The sequence below is a fragment of the Plutella xylostella genome, chromosome 29, assembly GCF_932276165.1.
Source record: "Plutella xylostella chromosome 29, ilPluXylo3.1, whole genome shotgun sequence".
NCBI lineage: Eukaryota > Metazoa > Arthropoda > Insecta > Lepidoptera > Plutellidae > Plutella > Plutella xylostella.
Window position 1 is genome coordinate 10,505,473 of NC_064009.1, and position 23,125 is coordinate 10,528,597.

The 23,125-nt window shown below is 39.2% G+C and overlaps 4 protein-coding genes across 5 annotated transcripts in view; 2 read left to right on the plus strand and 2 right to left on the minus strand.

The window, feature by feature from the left end:
* LOC105388402 (tyrosine-protein kinase Src64B) overlaps window positions 1-12,038 on the plus strand; it is a 42,556-nt gene extending 30,518 nt beyond the window's left edge. The window contains exons 2-7 of one of the 2 annotated variants that reach the window (XM_011559302.3): window positions 4,528-4,615; window positions 6,850-6,987; window positions 7,382-7,592; window positions 8,288-8,541; window positions 9,037-9,224; window positions 9,562-12,038. In XM_011559302.3, coding sequence (XP_011557604.1) covers window positions 4,567-4,615; window positions 6,850-6,987; window positions 7,382-7,592; window positions 8,288-8,541; window positions 9,037-9,224; window positions 9,562-10,296 — 1,575 coding nt within the window. In that variant the 5' untranslated portion in view covers window positions 4,528-4,566 and the 3' untranslated portion in view covers window positions 10,297-12,038. The remainder of the gene's footprint in view (window positions 1-4,527; window positions 4,616-6,849; window positions 6,988-7,381; window positions 7,593-8,287; window positions 8,542-9,036; window positions 9,225-9,561) is intronic. The other variant, XM_011559303.3, reaches the window with a different exon arrangement.
* Window positions 12,039-12,234: 196 nt separating this feature from the next.
* Window positions 12,235-14,497, plus strand: LOC105385904. The gene is made up of 2 exons (XM_011556356.3): window positions 12,235-12,666; window positions 13,679-14,497. The coding sequence occupies exons 1-2, from the start codon at window positions 12,489-12,491 to the stop codon at window positions 14,446-14,448; spliced, it is 948 nt and encodes a 315-aa protein (XP_011554658.2). The 5' UTR covers window positions 12,235-12,488; the 3' UTR covers window positions 14,449-14,497.
* On the minus strand, window positions 12,668-14,930 carry LOC119693805 (protein ALP1-like). The gene is made up of 2 exons (XM_038118373.2): window positions 14,492-14,930; window positions 12,668-13,609 (listed from the first exon to the last, which is right to left on the minus strand). Exons 1-2 carry the CDS (start codon window positions 14,791-14,793, stop codon window positions 12,730-12,732), a joined length of 1,182 nt encoding a protein of 393 aa, XP_037974301.1. The 5' UTR covers window positions 14,794-14,930; the 3' UTR covers window positions 12,668-12,729.
* Window positions 14,931-15,077: 147 nt separating this feature from the next.
* LOC105388429 (adenosine 3'-phospho 5'-phosphosulfate transporter 2) lies at window positions 15,078-23,051 on the minus strand. Its single transcript, XM_048631810.1, has 6 exons — window positions 22,499-23,051; window positions 22,006-22,232; window positions 21,630-21,721; window positions 21,204-21,338; window positions 20,757-20,938; window positions 15,078-15,864 (listed from the first exon to the last, which is right to left on the minus strand). The coding sequence occupies exons 1-6, from the start codon at window positions 22,852-22,854 to the stop codon at window positions 15,690-15,692; spliced, it is 1,167 nt and encodes a 388-aa protein (XP_048487767.1). The 5' UTR covers window positions 22,855-23,051; the 3' UTR covers window positions 15,078-15,689.
* Window positions 23,052-23,125: the final 74 nt, after the last annotated feature.

Consider the following 23,125-nt stretch of genomic DNA (forward strand, 5'->3'; position numbering starts at 1 on the left):
AAGTTGTGGATTGAGGCCTTTCTGCGTAACTACGTCCAACTTTCGTCGAGGTTTATCTCAAGAACAATGTCTCGCCGAGCTTGTTTCTATTTATAAACTTGAAGCACCAAGTAAAACGACTATATATCGTTGGTATTCTGAGTTTCGCCGTGGACGTTCCTCTCTTACCACAGTCCCTTCTACTGGTCGGCCAAAAACAGCGGTAACACAAGATAACATCGATGCTGTACGCCAGTTAATAAAAGAAGATAGACATGTGACATACGAGCAGATTCGGGCTTCTCTCAGCATTGGTATGACAGCCATTTAAACCATTTTACATGAAGAACTGGGTCTCAAGAAGTTAGTTTCGCGCTGGGTGCCCCACCGTTTGACCGAGGAACAAAAGTCGGCTCGTGTTAATTGGTGTCGATCTGCTCTGCAACGGTTCAATGGAGGCAGTTCAAATGCTGTCTACAATATCGTCTCTGGTGATGAATCGTGGATTTATTCATATGAGCCCGAAAGAAAACATCAATCGGCAGTTTGGGTCTTCGAAGGTGAGGTCAAGCCAACAAAAGTTATTCGCTCACGCAGCGTGTCGAAAAAAATGGTCGCTTCGCTTGTATCGAAAACTGGCCATGTGGCTACGATTCCATTACAAGAACAAAGGACGGTTACTGCTGATTGGTACACAACAGTTTGTTTGCCGGAAGTCGTAAGAGAACTTCGTAAAACTAACCCGAATCGTCGTATAATCCTTCACCACGATAATGCAAGCTCTCATACCGCTCGCAAAACAAGAACGTTTTTAAATATGGAAAACGTGGAGTTGATGGACCATCCTCCGTATAGCCCTGATCTGAGCCCCAATGATTATTTTACATTCCCAAGAATTAAAGATATGCTACGTGGTCAACGGTTTAGCGGCCCAGAAGAGGCGGTCGAAGCTTACAAATCAGTTGTTTTGACAGTATCCACTTCAGACTGGAATTACCAGGGGCGTATTTAACCTAGGGCTAAAAGGGCTACAGCCCGGGGCGGCAGGCGGCAAAGGGCGGCCCAGGGGCGGCCGGCAGGCCGCCCTTGGACTTTAGGTTGGAGGATTAAAAAAGTACAGAACAATATTTAGGACGTAATGTTCCAAATGTTGATTTCATGTCTTAAGAAATATGATTTAAAGTATGAAAGCCGCCTTTGTTCTTTTCTGAACCGGTGGAATAGTCTAATTTTTTTCCGCCTTGGTAGGTATTTTCTTGAAGTATTTTTTTTTTGCCTAACTCAGTCCCCGCCCTGCACAAGTATATTCTAAACGTTCTAAAATGTACTCGTCTATCCAGAAATTTTTTTTTTCTTCGGATGATGATATCATTATTTATGCAAATCTTTCACCACAATGTTTCTATACATATGTAGGTCGGTAGGTACTCTACACTTCTTCTTCTTTCGTGTCAGTGAACATGCGAATTTTTAAATTTATCCCGACCAATACGAAGAAACTTTGATAGCATTCTGGTTGGCCTGGAGTAACTCTTCCCGAGTGCAGGTGGAAGGGCACAGGGGGCAGGAGAGTACATGCTCCATAGTCAGGGGACCGGGAGCAAGTTTTTCCTCAAGAGGTAGGAAAGGATCCTGGGGCTGCTTTTCCTCCCAGAGCCTTAGCCTTGCGTTTTGTGGGTTTCCATCCGTTAAGGACACCTCACTATTTAGAAACGCTTTGCGGCTCTTAAGGTGCGGCAGTATGTGAGTAAAGTGTATGTCTGGAGTCGCATTCTTGTTTGCCTTTCTCCTATCCCAGCCAGAGAGTACCTTGTAGAGCGGTGTCGGTTTGAGGCATCCCGTTACTATACGAACTGAGTCGTTAAGCGCAAAATCTACTTCTGTAGCATGCGCGGACCTTGCCCATATCATCATCAGCCAATAATCATCCACTGCTGGACATAGGCCTCTCCCAAGGAGCGCCACAACACTCGGTCCTCGGCCTTCCTCATCCAACCACTACCCGCCACCCGCCTAAGGTCGTCAGTCCAGCGGGCAGGAGGGTGTCCCACGCTGCGTTTGCCTGTTCGTGGTCTTCACTCGAGAACTCGTCTACCCCAACGGTTATCGGTTCTTCGGCAGATATGACCAGCCCACTACCACTTCAGCTTGCATATTTTGACAGCTATGTCGGTAACCTTAATCCTCGGACGGATAACCTCATTTCTGATACGATCCATCAGAGAAACCCCAAGCATAGCTCTCTCTCTCCATAGCACGCTGAGCGACTTTAAATCGGTGGACCAGTCCTACCGTCAGTGTCCACGTCTCTGCACCATACGTCATCTCACCGACTTTTGTCTTCTGGCTCTGAGGAATGGAAATCTTGCCCATATGGGGCAGGAAAATTCGGCTGAGAAGCCGAGTGCTAAGCTACTTGTTCGTAGAACTTGCGGAGAGGCGCCCCAGCTGGTAGAAGAAAGCCGTTGCAGAAGTTTGTTTCGGGAGCTGACTTTCTTCTTGGTATTTTGGCAGTGGGTTTTGTACGCGAGGGATCTATCCAGGGTCACTCCGAGGTATTTTGGTGACGAGCAGTGCTGGATTTTTTAAGTAGCCTTTGTTCTTTTTTGAACCGATGGAAATAGTCTTTTTTTTCAGCCTCTGTATTTTTTAAGGAAATCTAAAGAAAAAAAAATTGCCTCTCTCAGTCGCCCAAGTTTATTTCTAAACGTTTTAAAATGTCTATCCAGAAAATTTTTTTTTTTTGTTCGGAAGGTATCATTCATTATCTATGCAAATCTATCACCACAATGTTCTTATCCATATGTAGGTCGATAGGCTGACTGCCCTGTTTTTTTTCTTTCATTACTTGATGGGGCGGAAAACTACAGGAGCCCAGGGCGCGCAATCTTTAAATACGCCCCTGGGAATTACTGTTTCAATGATTGGTTTAATCGAATGAAAAAGTGCATTGAATATCACGGAGACTACTTTGAAAAACAATAAAAGTAAATAATATTATGATATCTTTGTACTTTTTTCTATTCCCGATCATTTCGGTATCGCCCTCGTACATAGACAGAAACCTATACCTATGATATAGTGTCGATCTATGTACCTACCTACACTCTTATGGTTAACTCTGTTGGTTTATTTAACAATAAGCTTTTTCCAGCGCCTAGCTCATAGTTTTACCGCCTAATTGCCTATAACTACCTACTCAATGCTCAATGATAGTAGATAAGTACCTACAATAATGTATTAACTATGTATAAGCAACAAAATGTTCTCAGCAAAGCTTATAAATTTAAACACAACGGTTTTCTCCCGACCATGACTAATGTTGTGACTGATGCATCTGACGAGATCAATTCTCATCTCTTCACAAACCGAGAGTGAAGCAATCTATAATAATAAAAGAAACGCTTTTGTGATGTATTTACCAGCAAAATATCTAGGATGAAAAAGCAACATCCGCTCCTTAATTAAAATCTGTGAGAAATGTCTCGGAACAATTTGTTCTAGTGTTGTTTGTGTTTGTGTCGCGGTATCGATAATGATCTGAAGTTTCTCAAATTGACTGCATTGTTGGCTGCTTAGAAACTTGTGTGTGGGCGAACCAGCTCTAACTGTAGCGGTAGGTACCGGTTAAATAAATGGATCGGCTTTCTGTTGACTACTTTTATATCGTTACAATGAAATGACTACTCATTAACTGATAGCGATAAAATATTGTTGGCTCGTGGGTTTAATTTATTCATTGATTTGTAACTAGTTATGTTATGGCTGAAAATCCTGAATAAGCAGTCCATGTCAGGTACCTAACCTACATACTTACTTCTAAGATGAAATAATAACCTAATATGTATTTTTATTTCGTAAAATTTACAAAGGTGCCTAAGTTTTTTTTACATAACTTACTTGTATTTTTTAAGAAATGTTTTACGTACATTGTTTACTAACTTACCGTAATAATAAATATTTAAGTACCCATTCTAAATATAAATTGAGAATATGGTATATCTCGATACGTTCAAGCCCGGCGGGAAATAAAAGCTTTCACTTTCTGAGACGCACAACAGGAAAATGCTCGGAGCATAAATCTTCTACAATTTGTTGGAGACAATCTCGACAACAGCCGAAGGCGGTAACGCAATCCAATTTATCGACAATTCTGTAGTTCTGCGTGTTTACTTTTATCGATAAGAATAATTTGTTGTTTACATCACTAGCTTTCATCGGGCTTCGCTGGAGACACTGAAGAATGAATGTTCTATTTAATTGTCGGGTCCATAGTTCAGATGCGCTATAGCAAAGCAATTGTAACGAATGTTGGAGTGTCTTAACCCCAAACTCCGATCTAGACACCCTTTAAACATTTTTTAACTTTTTTGACTGTTATTATACTTATTATTCTGAGCCCGAGTTGTTCTATGGTATTTTATTGTTAACAATCTCGTTATAATTGTAAACGTTATTTTTAGTTCTGAGGATTAACTTAAGGCGCAACTCCATAAATTATTTAATAAAAATACTGGTTGCTAACAAAATGTCGTCTGTTTGTTCCAGAAGTGGCTGGCGCGGGGCGCGGGGTAGCCGGCGGGCGCCATGGGGAACAAGTGCTGCAGCCGCCGCCATGATCCCGATAGACCGTTGGGTGAGTTGCACTTTCATTCATTTTATAGTACAGCGGCTGGGTTATCACCACCGAAGATTAGCATTCGATAATACGCACGATAAACAGCGTTGTTTATATGAGGTAACTTGTATAGACGTTTTTTTGTAATTAAAATATATGTAAGTACCTAGTACCTACATTGAAAATAAAAAAAAATTACAAAATTTAAGATGTACGAATGTAACAGAAGCTTGAAAAATAACATGAACTTACTGTAGTACTTGCTTATAATTTGTACTTAGGTATAGATATTCAACTAATAAATAATTTTGATTACCTATATGCGTCTCATATCAGATGGCTCCTAAAGGTTAAGTAGGTAATGGTCAAACCGATATGGAACACCGACATGAAATTATTAACGAACGAATGCTAACCCACTTACGAGAGCGTAAATAAACCTTGTGAAATCCTGCATGCACCTAGTTTTGTTGAGGCCGAAAAACTTGTACGCTGTATTCATTTGCAAACATTTAATTTTCAATGTAAACTCATCCCTGTGCACTAAGCATAAGAGTTACTTTTTAGTTAAATATTCTCTGATGTGCTCTACTTATACGAAAGATCAAACAAGAAACGCGCAAAGGCTCACTGGGTTGCTGGTGCCCGGGTGACCGGTTGTTAGTCATAAATAAAATATTTGAACATTAAATACGTAAGTAGGTTAGGTAGCTGCTGGAGTCTATAAAATAATTGAAATGTTTCGTCGTCGGGGACCGGGGTATTAAATTAAAGGGTGTTCAAGACGAAGTTCGGACTTGCCAGCCACATAAGAGCACATATTTTATAACAGAGTGTAGCAAGAGTCGCTGTTGTCGGATACGACGAAGAGCACATCATCATCATTAAATTAAGATCAATTATTTATATTAACGTGTGTCAAAATGAATGAAATTGCGTAGGTACGAAAGCCTCTGATCTAAATAATTGTAGTAATTACTAGTAGCAATACAGCAATCTAGCCTTTGTGAAGAGGCTGTAGACTCATAATCTAGGTAGAAAGCCAATAAATAAGTCTTAAGATTTTACGTTGTTGATGTTATGTAGGTATCTTGTATTTCAAAACATGCTGCAGTCAAACTGCCGAAAACATTGTTGAAACAATGACCGATGAACTATTCCCATATGCAGTACTTACCTTCTACATACTAACAAACGAACACTTAATTTACAATAATTTACGGCCTAATAAAACCCGGTTTATTCCCATTCCCACATCGACCAATCAGATTGAGGTCATATTCATTGTTATTTACAGCTATTGTTAAAAAATGCAACTCCTGTGTCATATTAAGGTACCTAGGTATATTTACTTGCCTATCGAAGTATCTCTCAATAAGTACCTATCGAAATTATGTCTGAAATGGACGCTTCGATAAATTGAATCTTTAAGTAGGTAATCTTATTTGACGGCTATGCGATGCGAAGTATCAATTTTTCAACTCCATTAATTATATTTTAGAAGCTACTTGGGGCGTTCGCTCGCTCGTCACCGGAAATTAATTTTAAAATCGGTTTTTACATTTTATGATTTACAAGATAGGTTATCTTATTAATCACTAGCTGTTCCCGCGAGCTTCGCTTCGCTTTAAAAAGTTTTCCCGTGGGAAATCCGGGATAAAAAGTAGCCTATGTTCTTTCTCAGGGTCTAGACCATCTGTATTCCAAATTTAATTAAAATCCGTTCAGTAGTTTTGGCGTGAAAGAGTAACAGACAGACAGATAGACACAGTTACTTGCACATTTATAATATTATATACTAGCTGTTCCCACGCGCTTCGCTTCGCCTTAAAAAGTTTTCCCGTGGGAATTCCGGGATAAAAAGTAGCCTATGTTCTTTCCCAGGGTCTAGACCGTATGTATACCAAATTTCATTCAAATCCGTTCAGTAGTTTTGGCGTGAAAGAGTAACAGACAGAAAGACAGACAGACAGACAGACAGACACAGTTACTTTCGCATTTATAATATTAGTTAGGATAGTTAGGATAAAATAATTTTGAAATGAAGTCTTATCTACCCACCTTTTTCTCCCCTATTAACGACATAGTTAGATACCCAGATGACCATATCAAATCCGCAATAATTAAAGCATACTTATGTAACTAAAATGCAAACTGTACTATTAATACTAATAATACTGTTAACTGATGTCGGTAAAAATCCAATACAAGTAAGAACTTTAATTGCTAATGAAAAATTACTGTCATTTCAGTATACCCAGCCTACAAGAAGAACGAAGCCGGCTTCACCGCGTGCCCCTCACTGGAGACCCGGTATACGGGCGAGCCCAACAACCGGGTGACGTCGCGGCGGCCGGCCGACATCGTGCGGACGCGAAATCCTGGAACATGTAAGTGTTCTATTCCAGTTTTTCAAACTTTTTCATGATGCGACCCCCCTGGTATAAAAAAAATCCTTCAGTTTTTTTATCATGTATGTATGTGTATGTTACATTACTTACAGTGTTTTTATTTATGGTCTCCAATTAAAGTACCCAGTTTTTCAACCTCTGGCGATCCCCCTACAGAAGCTTTAAGACCCCCCAAGGGGTCGCGACCCACAGGTTGAAAAACACTGCTCTATATTAATTACATCTTAAGTAGGTACTATCAGGTACTCAGCCATTTTTCTTCTTTTGATCTGACCCACTTGGAGCCTGCCCATTAAAATACACACGGCACATTGTTTGGAAATCGGGATAGTTTCTTGATTATTTTACTTATCCGCTTGTCAATGTTTTCCAGGTTTAACCAACGGCGGTCGGCGTGTAGTAAAAGCGCTATGCGCTTACACAGCGCGGGCCGACTCCGACATTTCCTTCCGGAAAGGAGACCGGATGGAAGTCCTCAACGACGCGGAGCCGGACTGGTGGCGAGTGTTACATTTGGGCACAAGAAGAGAAGGCCTTGTTCCTGTCAATTTTGTCGCAGAAGAAAGTTCTGTAGAATGCGAGGAGTAAGTTTCTTAGTATAAATTAATTTTACAAATCACTGTAGGCCCTATAAAATCTGTCAAAGATAGTAACAAAAAATATAATTATAATTAATTGTGTGTATTTTTAAAAAGGAAAATAAAATTGAAGATTCATAAAGTCACATCGCCAATATTTATGAGTCTCTTGAGTTGAGTGGCTTCGCCTTAATGAATTCGTACTCTATGGTTTTTAATGCTCATCTCTACTCGTACTCGGCAATAACGAAACGAAAACTATATTTATCGTTTCGTTTATTTTTATAGTATGGCAATACTATAAAAAAACCATAATTATGTCTATCTATGGCTCTACCTACTCTATGGATGGTTGAGTTTGACGTTTTACAAAGTTTCAAAAAGCCGAAAAGTCCGAACCGAAAACCGCGCTTTTTGGTTGGCTTATATTAATTTGTTACCTATTTGTTGCAAAGTCTTGATATAAAATTATTCGATTTTAACATAGTTTACGTTGTGTTTAGTCATGTTTGAGTTAAAAACCAGTCACAGCTCTGCTTGTAAAGTTGCAAACCACTTTTACAACAAGAATTTATTGGGTGGACGAAGTCGCGTAAGAATTCATAGGTAATCCATCCCCACTAAATCACCCTTAACCCTGTCATACATAATATCCCCTTACTTTGACCCTCTAAACTTACCGATACTCACAACCCTTCCAGCTGGTTCTTCCCTCACGTGTCTCGGAAGGAGGCCGACAAGCTGCTCCTGGCAGACATGAACCCCCGAGGCACGTTCCTGGTGCGTCCCGCGGAGCACAACCCGCACGGCTTCAGCCTCAGCGTCAAGGACTGGGAGGAGGGCCGTGGCTACCATGTGAAACACTACAAGATCAAGCCCCTGGATAATGGAGGGTTTTATATTGCCACCAATCAGACGTTCCCGAGTCTGCCTGCGCTGGTTATGTCGTATACGAGTAAGTTTGCATGTGTGGTGTTTGGTTGTATGTGTTGGCTTGTATAAAGGGGATATTGGTTGAACTGAGTATAAGAAGGCTATGGGGCAAGGACTAAAACATATTCACTCCATAGAGTCCTCTTATGGTCAGTCCAACTGCATTATTGATTTCTAGATGATAGTTTTTCCACTATCACTTACAGGAAGCTAGAATGTAGTAAATATGCCCTAGGTTAGTGCTAAAAACTCAAAACTAAGAAATATTTGATTCCTTTATGAAGAGGATTTTCATTTTGGTATATGTAGTCTGGTTTAATAAACCTGTTGTGTGTCTTTATGAAAATAACTAAGATATCTTATACCTTTTCATTAATCCAAGACACACCTTTTCATTAATAAAATAACAACTAACTCACTAAAATTTCTTGCATCTCTAATCTTAACTAATAAACTACATTTCTCTAGCACCTAGTCAAGATACTTTGTCTCAATAAAAGATACTAATTACTTTCAGAAAATGCACTAGGCCTATGTCATGTCCTCGCGAGGCCATGCCCCAAGCCGGAGCCCCAGATGTGGGACTTAGGACCTGAGTTGCGGGACAAGTGGGAGATCCCTCGGACGGAGATTCAGCTCATCAGGAAACTGGGGCAAGGGAACTTCGGAGAAGTGTACTACGGGAAGTGGCGGAATAATATTGAGGTAAATTCTAGCACCCCTTTATTATGAGGCCTATGTATAGTAGCACTCCATGGGAGATGACTTAGAGCAACATACATGGGCATCTTACAGCAGTGCTGCTGGTATAAGTAGAGTTATTGATGTGTGGATACTCCGGATTGAAGACGTACCCATAGTTGATATAGCTATGGAAGGAGACCAGTGCCCCAGTGTGCAGTACATGATGATGATATTGATGTGTGAAAACATAAAAATACTAGTTGTCTAAAACACAGTTCACCCCAAGCAGCTTTACCTACCAGCTCCCTTAACTCATCTCCAATAACATTTCACTAACCTGAACCCCAAAACCTTCCAGGTGGCCGTGAAGACTCTCCGGGAAGGCACCATGTCGACGCAGGCCTTCCTCCAAGAAGCAGCCATCATGAAGAAGTTCCGGCACAAGCGTTTGGTGGCGCTGTACGCCGTGTGCTCCACACAGGAACCCGTCTACATTGTGCAGGAATACATGTCCAAGGGATCCCTGCTAGAGTTCCTGAGAAACGGAGAGGGAAAGTTCCTGCAATTCGAAGATCTAGTCTACGTCGCCTCGCAAGTCGCGTCAGGCATGGACTACCTAGAATCTAAGCTACTAATACACAGGGACTTAGCCGCGAGAAACGTCCTAATAGGTGATAATAACATAGCGAAAATATGCGACTTTGGACTGGCCAGAGTCATTGAAGACAACGAGTACTGCCCCAAGCAGGGCTCCCGGTTCCCCGTCAAGTGGACGGCTCCAGAAGCCATCATCTATGGAAAGTTCTCGATTAAAAGCGACGTGTGGTCGTACGGGATACTTCTGATGGAGTTGTTCACGTATGGGCAGATCCCGTACCCGGGGCTACATGGGAAGGAGGTGATTGAGCAAGTGGAGCGAGGGTACCGAATGCCCAAGCCCGTCGGCCACTACCTGCCCGATGACATCTACCGGCTGATGCTGCAGTGCTGGGACGCCATGCCGGAGAAGAGGCCTACGTTCGAGTTCTTGAACCACTACTTCGAGTCGTTCACAGTGACCAGTGAAATCCCGTACAGAGAGGTACAAGACTAGTGCTGTGATAATGTGAATTAGCCCTTTTGTACGAGTGTTAAGTGACTAGGACTCCTGTTAGACAATGTTTGTTGAGTGACTGTCTTAAACGTTACAAGGTTTTTAGTATTTTTATACTCTAAGCTGACTTATTAACATTGATTACAGGTAAAGTGTGAGCTTGTCATTTTGTAATTGTACCAACAAGTATTCAAGTCAGCTCGCAAGTTAATATGAATACTGACTTTTCCATGTTCTAATGACGCATTTAAGTCCACTAACGTAATTAACTAATTGGTAAGTGAATAATCTCCTGCGAAATTCACTATTTTCTTATTTATTGATTAGCGAAGTGTAGCTTGTAAGCACTAGTAACTACTGTGTTGCATTTTGTACAAATCAGTCATGGGAAAAGCGCTCTTATAGCATTGACTATTTAAAATAAGAAGTTGGAATGTCTAAAACTTCTGATCTCACACAATTATTACGAAGATAAATATAGATACATAATAGATTTTAAAGTGACGTCATAAATACCTTTTGTAGAGTGGGCTACTGCGAATTAACTGGGACGGTAATTGTTTGTAGAGAAAAATCTTTTTACATCGTCTTACAAAAGTTTATTGTTATCTTTCAGTTGATTTGGAGTAACTAGTAATAATAATTAAACCACTAAGTAACAAACATAACGGCAAAGCAATAATAAAATTCTAAATGGAACAGTATTTTCATATTCTAAAGTTAAATGTGATATTTTTGCATCACAATACAATGTGCTGCTGAAGTAAATTCAATATTCACAGCCATTTCAATTAAACATTTATCAATTTTACATCCAGCCAACACTGCTATAAGTATATGAAACTTGGAGAAGGATACATTCATAGTATTACTTGACAAAAGTGTGACAGCCCTCATGTGGTTGCAATAAGAGCTATTTCTGCTTGCACATGAATCGGGCTTACATTGGTTTGATTACACACTGTTATATTATACATAGTTTGTTTATAAGAATGGGAAGTGATGATAGCCAAATCATTGAAATACTGTAGAAATCACAGATAAGTATTTACTTTCGGCTCCTTTGCAAATAATCATAGCTTTTACTATATAAACTCCAAAGTATTTATATATATTTACATTTACTTATATTTTAAACTGCCATTTTATTGTAAATAGAATTAATTCAAAAGTGCACTGGTCCAAATATGTTGCAAAGGGGCCAACAACCCTTGTGTAAAAAGACAAATAAAAGTAGCTTTTAGGACCGTATACCAAAGAATTAATGTACATTGAACAATTGAAAATTTTAGGGAAAATATTTAAAAAACACCTGATTAATAAAACCGCTAATTGTAGAGAAATGTCATTGTTCTAATAAACATTTGGTCAAGACTCAAGACGTACTCAATCCCATTTTATTAAATTATTATGGCGGTTTTTTAGACAATTTGGTATAAATTCAGTGACATAGGTGATAAACTGCTACAAATTGTAAGCATTATTAACTGTTGATTGCGACTTTAATTAACCCTCTTCATTATAACAAAATCATTATATTCGACGTCGCCTAATCAAAGTATTAAATAATAAATGCTTTAAAATCATTCTTATAATAGCCAATCGTGAAAATAGTGTCTTATTAACACAACATTCCAAAACATATTAAACACTTTGAATAATATTTGGACACTTTTGTATGATGAAAAGACTAGATTTGTAAGGTTTTGTACATACAATGAATAAATGTCATTGGATATAAATACAACAGATTTTATTTGTCACCCTCTTACTCACTACAATTTATTACAATGATGCATATTGAATAACATTATGTTCCCTGGAAGCCGACATAGCAGAGCGACTGGTCTTTCGGGCCTAAACCAATAAAGTGGAGGGGTAAATTCCCAACTTTCTCGTAACATATTTTGTGCATAAGTACCTAGTTTTAGAGCCTGTCCAGACGGAGCGTTTTGCGCGCGTAAGCTTACGCGCGTAGACACTCGCGCGTTCCCGAGGCACTAGAGCTACAAGCACTCCGTCCAGATGCTCTCGCGCGTTTCAAAACTCGCGCGTAAAACGCGTGTCATGCGCCCGACTCTCGACTCGCTCGTTTTACGCGCGAGCGCCGCGCGAGTCGAGATACTCTGGCGGCATTGGAGCGTTCAGTAGTATGCGCGTGTCCATAGAGAGTGGACGTATTTAGATTTGAAATGGAGCGCGATAACTTCGACACCGAACTTTTAATTGAAGAAGTTGAAAAGAGAATAGCCATATGGGATATGGAATCTGCTGATTACGCAAATAGACTCATTAAACGTAGGAATTGGGAAGAAATAGTCGAAATTTTTTGCGAAGCTGGTGATTCCGACGAAAAGAAAAAAACGTTGGGTAAGTGACAATTACTTTATTTAATAAGATTATTTCTTAAACTACGTAGGCTACTACAAACTACTATACCATCTTGTCTTGCCAAGGGATTTTCCCTTCATTTACAAAATAATCAGCGAATCTGTCTCTTATATTCTTAGATCTCGCATTAGGCCTCACTGCCTCACAGTTCAAACTATTTAGGGAAGTTTCGTACAGAGTGTCATCATATCTATAACCATCTCTTAACCTTACGTAATTATGAAGGACACAACAAGCTTTAATGATGTTTTCTGCAAACTCAATGTCAACATTTAATGGTCTATGAAATATTCTCCATTTATTTACCAAAATACCAAAGGAACATTCAATGTAACGCCGGGCTCTGGATAGGCGATAGTTGAAAATTCTTTTTTTGGTTGTTAGAGATTTACCGCAATAAGGGCGCATTACGTTTTCAGATAGACCAAACGCCTCATCACCTACAATCACGTGTGGCAAGGGAGTTGTATCTGTTTGCGATATTGGCTTTGGGTCTGGAATATCTAAAGTTTTGTCGACAAGTTTTTTATACAAAACGGAGTCTTTGAAAATTGTGGAGTCACTACTTTTGCCATATGCGCCGATATCTACAGAAATAAAACAATAATTTGCATCGCATACAGCCAATAAAACAGTTGAAAAATAATTCTTATAGTTATAGAAAAGAGACCCAGAATGGTCAGGCTTTATGATACGGAAATGCTTGCCATCTACGGCGCCGATACAATTTGGAAAATGTGTATACTTTTGGAATTGTTTTGAAATCTCTTCCCATTCTGCTTTCGTAGGTTCTCTCATCACTATATTTTGCAGTTTTAGCCATATGACGTAACAAGTTTTCTGTACTATTTCGATAATTGTCGACTTTCCCAATCTGTAGGCATAATGCAAGTCCGCAAAATAACATCCTGTAGCCAAATATCTGAAAAAAAAATGTTATTAAATATAAATATTTAGTAAGGTCGTTTCAATATTTTTTTTATTATTTCAGGAATGTTATTGCAAAAGAAGTGGAAAGGATTGCGTGATGGCTTTGTCAGAGAAATGAAAAGGATAAAAACCACACCGTCTGGATCAAAAGCCAGCAAAAATAAATATATATATTTTGAACGTTTGATGTTCCTCGAACGATCGACACGCAATAAAACTACTGATAGCAACATCGTTTCCTCGCCTGCTGCACCTGAAGAACAAGACATTTCTGGCGACGGGGAAGATGTTATGAGACCTCCAGTTAGCCAGCCGAAAAAGAAAAAAAAAATGAACGCAGCCGATGAGGAATTTCTTGCCATTATAAGCAAAAATTTAGCACCTAGAAATCAGCCACAAACATCGGAGTCTGATGATGATAAACTATTTTGTTTGTCACTGCATAAGGAGCTTATTAAAGTACCTGAAGAAATGAGGCTTCAAGCTAAAATTGATTTAATGAATGTGCTCCAAAAAGCTCAACGAGCCCCATGTCATTCACCTTCACATTATATTCCTTCACCTGCACCTTCACCACAATATAATCACCAAGCAGGAATGACACACCGCGGACAAAGAGGATTTTTTAACGATACAGGATATAACGAAACAGACCCTTCAGCATCTTCGTTTTCACGTTATTGCACTGGACAACGCAATTCCCAATCTAACCCATCACCGGCGTCTAACTACAATAACCCATCACCGGCGTCTAACTACAATAACCCATCACCGGCGTCTACTCAAGATTCCCAAGAGAGTGAATTGATGGAGCTATACCGAGATTGTTAAATTGATTAAGGGAAAAAAGTATAAAAATAATAAATATTATTACCTCAAAGTAATCACGAGTTTTTCTTCGGCAGAAACAGTATCCTTTAGCACATAGATTCTGTTGGGTGTCAAATCATCTTGTATAAGTTTTAGCAAATCATCGAACGATGTTACTGACATCCGGAAGTAATTGAAAAACTTTTCGTTGTGTTCTCTCAGCTTTGGGTATAATGTTATAAACATACTTTGCGTCATTCTGTCTCGTAGAATTGGATGCACGTTAAATCTTCGACTTTCTCTACGTTTACGACGTTTCCATCGACGGTACGCAAGCCACAACACAACCGCTGTGAGAGGCTCCATTTTTAAAACTGGCTGAATCCGTCCGCCAGACACCGCGCGTAGCAACGCGCGTAAAACGCAGCATCTGGACGCAACATAAATTGAAACGCGCGAGAGCTTACGCGCGCAAAACGCTCCGTCTGGACAGGCTCTTAGTTAATGTTCCACACATAAAGGTAAGCGTCCACCTATCGATACGCATCCGACCAATCGGATTTTGATAAATGGAGAAATGGCGTCGGCAATGTCGATGAAGTGGACGCACTTGTGTAAATTTCTAATACTGAATGCGATGCTTCCGTTGCGTACGAGACCGATAGGTTGTCGCTTACCTTAATACTCCGAAAATGCCAGTCGCTGAGATCAATAGAGGTAGGATTGAAATCAGCCACAATATAAAAATGGTAATAATGTTTCTAGCGATACCACGACGGCGCGGCGACGGGACGGACAAGGTTCTTGGTAGGCATGAGACTCTTTATAAATAAAAGAAAAGGCCTTTAGGAATGTCGGTTATATGCTTACGTAATATACGTAATGTCTGATTGACAGTACTGAATGGTTCTTTTCCAAGGTTGTATCAATATTCTGATTAGAAGTTATTGGAACTTGTAATGAATATAAAACAAGTAATTTAAATTTAAATAAAATGTAAAAATAAAATTATGTCTAAATAGTTTTATCAAAATTTCAACAAAATAATAATATAGTGACGTATTTTAATGCATTTCACTATACAGCAAGGTATAGCAAATTGGTATACTTACTATAGTAAGCCAAACATGAGTGATTCATCTCTTCATTAGTGTCAACTCATAAACATAACACCACCACAGTTTTTGTATACAAAAAATATTTGTCACCTAGAAAAAGTAAATAAAAATGGATTTCACAAAATACTTCATAATTTCAAAACATTATACGTCCGAGTAAGCTTTCGTCCTCACATGCAAATATCTGTACTCTGACTGGTAGTACTGTTTGAGATACCTCCAACACATCAACACTGGCATAGGGACGTAGTTGGGCTTCTTCTTACTGTGATGATTCAGGTATATCGCTAATACCACTAGAAGACCCGACCAGGCGTATCTGGAAAAAAATAAAGGCTTATAATAGTGTAAGTTATAGGGACAAAGATACATGGATTAGTTACTATGTATCCAATCAAACCAGCGTTAGTATCCGGATTATTCTTAAGAATAGGCGCTTTAAATAGTATCACCATTACTAGTACGGTACGAGGTACGGTGACGTTAAATATTGTGAAGAAGCCTGTACATATGGAGATTTAAGGGGATGTGCGCAAGTTAGTATATTGGGTTATTGAGTACATTAGGAGGGTTAGTTAGTCAGTATGGGTCATTGAGTACATAACAAAACAAAGCTAAACTATATCTATCTCTGTCACACTCACTGCCTGTTGAGGTGAACGCAGCCAACACAGAATAATACTATGAACTGTCAACTTCATTATCTGGATATACATACTCTGTGATCGTTTTGTACTTACTTTGTATTCACCATTACTTGTAAACTTGTAATTAATAAATATTATAATAAATAGATAAATCCGTGAACATCTTGGCCTTTCAATGTTATCAGGTTATGGGCCGACCCGTACCTAGTGTTATTTTCAGTAAAAATAAATAAATTAACAATATTTTGAAAAAATAACCTAAAAGTGAAACTCGCGTGGCCACCGTAAAGGATTTTTTTCGCCGGTTTTCATTTTTCAGCTTCTAAATTTCAGCTTCATGATGAGTTCTAATGCCCACAATGGCATCGAAAGGCTAAAAGGCCGGGATAACTATGCCACATGGAGTTTTAGTGTGAAGACTTTTTTGGAACATGAAGAATTGTTGGAATGTATTGAGGCTGACATTGTTAAAGATGCGAAGAAGGACTCAAAAGCCAAAACTAAGATCATTCTACTGGTGGATCCGTCTTTATATATCCACATAGAAGAAGCCACGACCGCGAATCAGGTATGGGAAAATTTAAAAAAGGCCTTCGAGGATTCTGGTCTATCAAGAAAAGTAAATTTACTCAGAGATTTAATTAATACAAGTCTGGAAACAAGTAACGGTGTTGAAGATTATATAAGCAAGATCATGTCAGCAGCCCACAAACTAAGAAACATAAAATTCCACGTTGATGATGAGTGGTTGGGCACATTGATGCTTGCAGGCTTATCAGATGAATATAAGCCAATGATCATGGGATTGGAGAGTTCCGGTGTAAAGATAAGTGCAGACTTAATTAAAACTAAATTACTTCAAGAAGTAAAGGATAGTAGTGCCACTTCAGCTTTTTACACAAACTCGTCTAAAAAATTGTTCAGAAATAGCCATCAACAACAGTCTAAGTCTAAGGGCCCCCGATGCTTCAACTGTAACAAGTATGGGCACTTAGGAAAGAATTGCTGGTTTAAAAACAAGAAAGATAATCATGATAACAATAAAAGTAATGGTTTTGTTGCTGCATTTTCAGCCTTAACATCCAATGACTCTGCAAAGTGGTATCTCGACTCAGGCGCCGCCATGCACATGACGATGCACCGGGAGTGGTTGCAAGACGAGACAGTCCCACCAGTGCGGCATGTCCGCATTGCTGATGACAAGATGCTGCATGTTGAAAGCTGTGGCAAGGTTGAAATATGTGTACCTTCCATAAATGGCAGTACCAGTATGATTCAGGTGAGCAATGTCCTATATGTTCCTGATTTAAAAGCAAACCTGTTATCAATCAGCAAGATAATAAAGAGTGAATGTAAGGTGCAGTTTGATGAGCATGGCTGTCAGATATTCAATAAAAATGGAGAAAAAGTAGCAATGGCTAGTCAGATAAATGATACTTACATTCTACATACAAAAACAGCTCATGCTATGGCAGCAACAACAGATAATAATAATACCTATTTATGGCACTTGAGAATGGGCCATCTGAACTTTACAGACTTAAATAAAATAACAAACTGTGCTACTGGTGTAAAACTGTCTGAAGAGAAAGAAAGTTCTGTCTGCATTTCATGTATTGAAGGGAAACAATCAAGGCTACCTTTCCCCAGCGATAGCCAAAGAGCGAGCTCCCGTGCAACATCATTGCTAGAGCTCATCCATACAGATGTATGTGGTCCGATGCAACAAACTTCAATTGGAGGAGCAAGGTATTTTGTGACTTTCATAGACGATTACTCCAGAAAAGTATTTGTTTACTTTATAAAGTCTAAATCAGAAGTATTTGAGAAATTTAAAGAGTACAAAAACAGAGTAGAAAATGAACTGAACTGTAAAATTAAAACATTAAGAAGTGACAATGGCAAGGAATATATCAACCAACATTTCAGTAATTATTTAAAGAATTGTGGTATTCTACACCAAACAAGCAATCCATATACTCCAGAACAAAATGGACTCAGTGAAAGAATGAATAGAACTTTGATAGAACGTGCTAAATGTATGTTATTTAATGCCATGTTACAGATGGGCTATTGGGCTGAAGCGGTGGGCACAGCTGCATATATTGTCAACCGCTCCCCAACACGAGCTCTCTCCTTCATCACTCCAGAAGAGATGTGGACTGGAACAGCGCCGGATCTAAGTCACCTGAGAGTTTTTGGATGTGAAGCTATGGTGCACATACCAAAAGAACAAAGAAGAAAATTAGATGCCAAGTCACATAAATTAATATTTGTCGGGTACAGTGCTTGTACTAAGGGCTACAGATTTATAGACCCTCAGAGCAGACGAGTATACATGAGTAGAGATGTAATATTCTTGGAAGGCACAGCAAAGAGAAACACAGTGCAGTCATTTGCTTCTGAAAATAACACGGTGAATGAAGAGTCTTCATCAGCACCTAAAAAAGAAAAGAAAAATACATTAGAATCGGAAGTAAAAGTACAAGAAGTTGTTGAAAATAGAACACAGTTAGAAGATAAATCAAGAGAAAAGGAAAACATTTTAAATGAACAGAATAAAGTATACCTACCTTTGTCACAGACTGAAACAGCACCTGAAAATAATGAAAATGAAAGTTATAATGAAACCACTTCAAGCACACACTCTGAATTATTGTATGAAAGTACTCACGAGGAAGATACAAACTCTGATCCAAATGATGAGACTTATGTTCCCAGTGGAAGTGATGTAGACACCAGCCCTGAAAACAAACAAAGACCTAGCAGGAGAAACGAGTTCTACCAGCCCAGATCATACATATGCATGAACAGTGAGTCCACCATGAGCTATCTTGACAGCGATCCACTATGTCATGAGGAGGCTCTCAATAGCGATAAGAAAAATGAGTGGCTAAATGCTATGAATGAAGAATATCAAGCTCTGTTACAAAACAATACTTGGAACTTAGTAGAACTACCTGAAGGTAAAAAAGTAATCCCCTGCAAGTGGGTTTTCAAGACAAAAAGGGATGAAAATGGTAACATTCAACGATACAAAGCAAGACTGGTGATAAAAGGATTCAGACAGACCAAAGGAGTCGACTATCATGAAGTTTACGCTCCTGTTGTCCGATATAGCTCAGTAAGATATTTACTTGGAGTGGCTGCTAAATACAATTTGCGAATACATCAAATGGACACTGTAACAGCCTTCTTACAGGGAGATGTAGAAGAGGAAATATTCATGTGTCAGCCACCCAACTACGAAGAAGGACATATGGTGTGTAAGCTGAACAAATCTCTGTATGGCCTTAAGCAAGCTAGCAGGCAGTGGAACAAGAAGCTCAATGAAGCACTCCTCCAGATTGGTCTGACACGGTCCAAGGTAGATCCGTGTATTTACTACAGAATAGTAAATGATAAGAATATCCTGTTCATCACTGTATATGTCGACGACCTAATGTATTTCTTTAATGATGAAGAAACCGCATCAGTGGTCAAGTTGAAACTGAAAGAAAAATTTCTGATGAAAGACATGGGTGAAGTGAAACAATGTATGGGATACAAAATCAAGCAATGTGGTGATGAAATTCATGTCAGCCAGACAATTTATATAGAGAAAATACTTGAAAGATTTGTTATGTCAGATTGTAATGCAGTATCAACACCATGTGACCCTAGTGTCAACTTGAAGAAAGCTGAAAGCGAAGAGGAAATTTTAAGGAATATTCCCTATCAAGAGGCAATTGGCTGCTTACTGTATCTGTCACAAGGAACACGTCCTGACATAACATATATAGTAAACACTTTAAGTAAATTTAATAACCAACCAACAGCTCAGCATTGGGCAGCTTTGAAAAGAGTCTTCAGGTATCTGAAAGGAACAAAGGACTTACAACTTGTCTTCAAATGTGACGCTGGTAATATTGTTGGATATTGCGATGCAGACTGGGCCAGCAACACTGATGATAGAAGATCCTGCACAGGATATATATTTCTATTTCAGGGTGCAGCAATAAGCTGGAGTTCTAAAAGGCAACCCACAGTTGCATTATCAAGTACAGAAGCCGAATATATGGCCCTATCTTCAGCTATTCAAGAGGCTATGTGGCTTAAGCAGTTGCAGGAGGATTTTTGGCCTTCTCTATCCAATGATTCATTTGATGTGTACTGTGATAATCAAAGTGCTCTTAGTATTGCAGGTCATGACGTATACCACGCACGCAGCAAGCATATAGACGTGCGATACCACTTCATAAGGGAGAAAATTGAAGCTAAACAAATAAGCCTCAAATATCAATGCTCAGAGGACATGGTTGCAGATGCACTCACGAAGGGCCTACAAAGACTCAAGCATGACCGGCACCTCAGCACAATGGGTCTGCGTTCAGGAGAGGGTGTTGAGGTGAACGCAGCCAACACAGAATAATACTATGAACTGTCAACTTCATTATCTGGATATACATACTCTGTGATCGTTTTGTACTTACTTTGTATTCACCATTACTTGTAAACTTGTAATTAATAAATATTATAATAAATAGATAAATCCGTGAACATCTTGGCCTTTCAATGTTATCACTGCCACACAAACGGCTTGCTGAAGAGAACGAAAGAGATGACGATAGAGACGGCCTTGCGCATCGTGGTCACGGTGACCGCGACGGTGGCGCCGCCGGTGCGGACCAGCGTCAACACGGCTTGTAGCCCCATGTAGCCACTCACGCTGAGCAGGAATATGTTGCTGTACATTGTTAGCGGTTTCTGGAATAAAAGAGAGATATAGTTAGCGTTAATTTACGATATAAGTGAATACAGTAAAATGGAGACTAGCGTAAAAGGCATGTATTATTTACACTAAATCACTGATTGATGATGATTGTGCTGATATAAACACGCCTTCTTAGGTAGCTGGTCGTGGCTTGATGAGATGAGATACCCCAAAAAATAAAGAGTGTTGCGGCCGTGGAAAAAGAGGTCATGGCACTAGAATAAATCAGAAATAAAATTATACATAATGATGACGCACCCTGGCAGTGTAGCTGACGCCCTCCATCAGCACCCCGGTGGCCCCGGTGATGGCAAGCAGGTATCCGCACGCGATCAGGTACGAGTAGAACACCACCTCGTTGTTGGATGCCTGGTGTTGCTTCATAGCTTTCTCCTGGAATCAGGGTGGGAGTGGAGTTAGCGATGTAGTGGATATGTAAGTTATAATGAACATTGACTGATTGCTGGCTGATAATGGTGCTTAATAAAGCTGTCTGTATCTTTTTGTTTATGTATTTAATATTGATACATCAACAGACCATAATAGTGCACTGCTGGATATAGGCCTCTAAAGAGGGTCACAGTTCCATCTAAGTCCATCATCATCCACTTTACATCTATGGTTGTCAATAAAGCAATATTGAAGTAGTGAAGCAAGGATTGTATGTAGATGTACAGTAATTACCTGTACATTCCCAATTATGGCATCACACAGGAGCGCCAGACAAATAACCAACACTCCAAAGGCATCAAAGTTTGGAGATGTTTGTGAATCAGCTGGAAAAAAAGAATGTAGTAATAATGATTAGTTTTAGAAATCGTACTGAGATGAGAGGCTTACCTATCCAGAAGTGGACATTATTGACATGGATTGATGGTCATTTAATTTCCATTACAGTTCTCTGAATATAGCACAGGACACACAAACTATTTAGTACTCTAGAATATAATCAACTGTTTTGGAGGTAGTTGGTATATTATTTTAAAATTTGAGAATTAAAATAACTTGTTAAAAAAATATTTTAAAAACTAAATAAAACAAAGCCTATATATAGTCTCACCTAAAGTAAACATAGTGAGTCCAACACACATAATGATAGCAGCGACATAGTCCAGGAAGCCATATCTCTTGTTGAGTATGATGATGCTGCCAAGCATGACGGGGATGAGCTTGCAGCTCTTGAAGATCAGCTGCGTGGGGTAGTTCAGGTAGCTTAGCGCCAGGTTCGACAGTGACATGGTGCCAAGAGTCAGGGCTGCTAGCAGCGCGTAGGTTTTTAGTGGCACTCTGAAAAATAGATTTAGGTAAGTATTTAAGATTTAAATAATGTGATAAGCTCAGTTTTTAGCAAGTATGTGATTAACATTTTTCTTTGGTATTTTTTTTTTTTTTTTTTTTTTTTATGTAGCCTGGTTAGTGTCCCACTGCTGGGCAAAGGCCTCCTTATAAATTGACCACCGGTCCCGATCCTGTGCCTCGATGGTATTTTTAACATTTTAAAATCTAGGTATCTAATATAATTATTCTGAGTGTAACAGATAAACTATACTCACTTCCGTTTTATAGGACTTCTTATCAGTGTTTCCACATAGCTCAGCAGTGTTGTGATTATGAACTGAACTAATGTTATGTACAGACTTATAGACTTCACTTCTGGAGCTGAGAATATGAGCTCCAAGAAATACCCGTAAGCTAGGTAGCACAGAAACACAAACACACAACAACTCAAGAACTGTACAAGAGGACTATAGGAAGTTAAATCAAAGCACAAAATATTAACTTCATTTCTGGTCGACTCTTTCCTGCCACTATATTCATCTATTTTAATTACTGTCTCTTTCATGATTGCGGTATTTGTTGAATCTTCAGGCTTCTCTAACAATTTCTCAGGAATATCAGCTGACTGCATGAACGGGTCTCTGAAGTATTGTTACAATGTCCGAAATACCGGCTAACCTAAACCTATGTAGTTTATTACGTCGAAAACTTTTTCTACCGGCATTAGTGTATTACCATAATCACAGGAATTGAAATGAACTGTTTATAATTAAATAAATAATCAAAATATTTACAATGCGATCACAAACTTGAACAAATCGCGAAAATCGCCAACTGTTATGAGTGTTATGACGTTTACCATCTGTCAAATCTGTCACCTGTAGTTAGTACGTTTTTTTCTA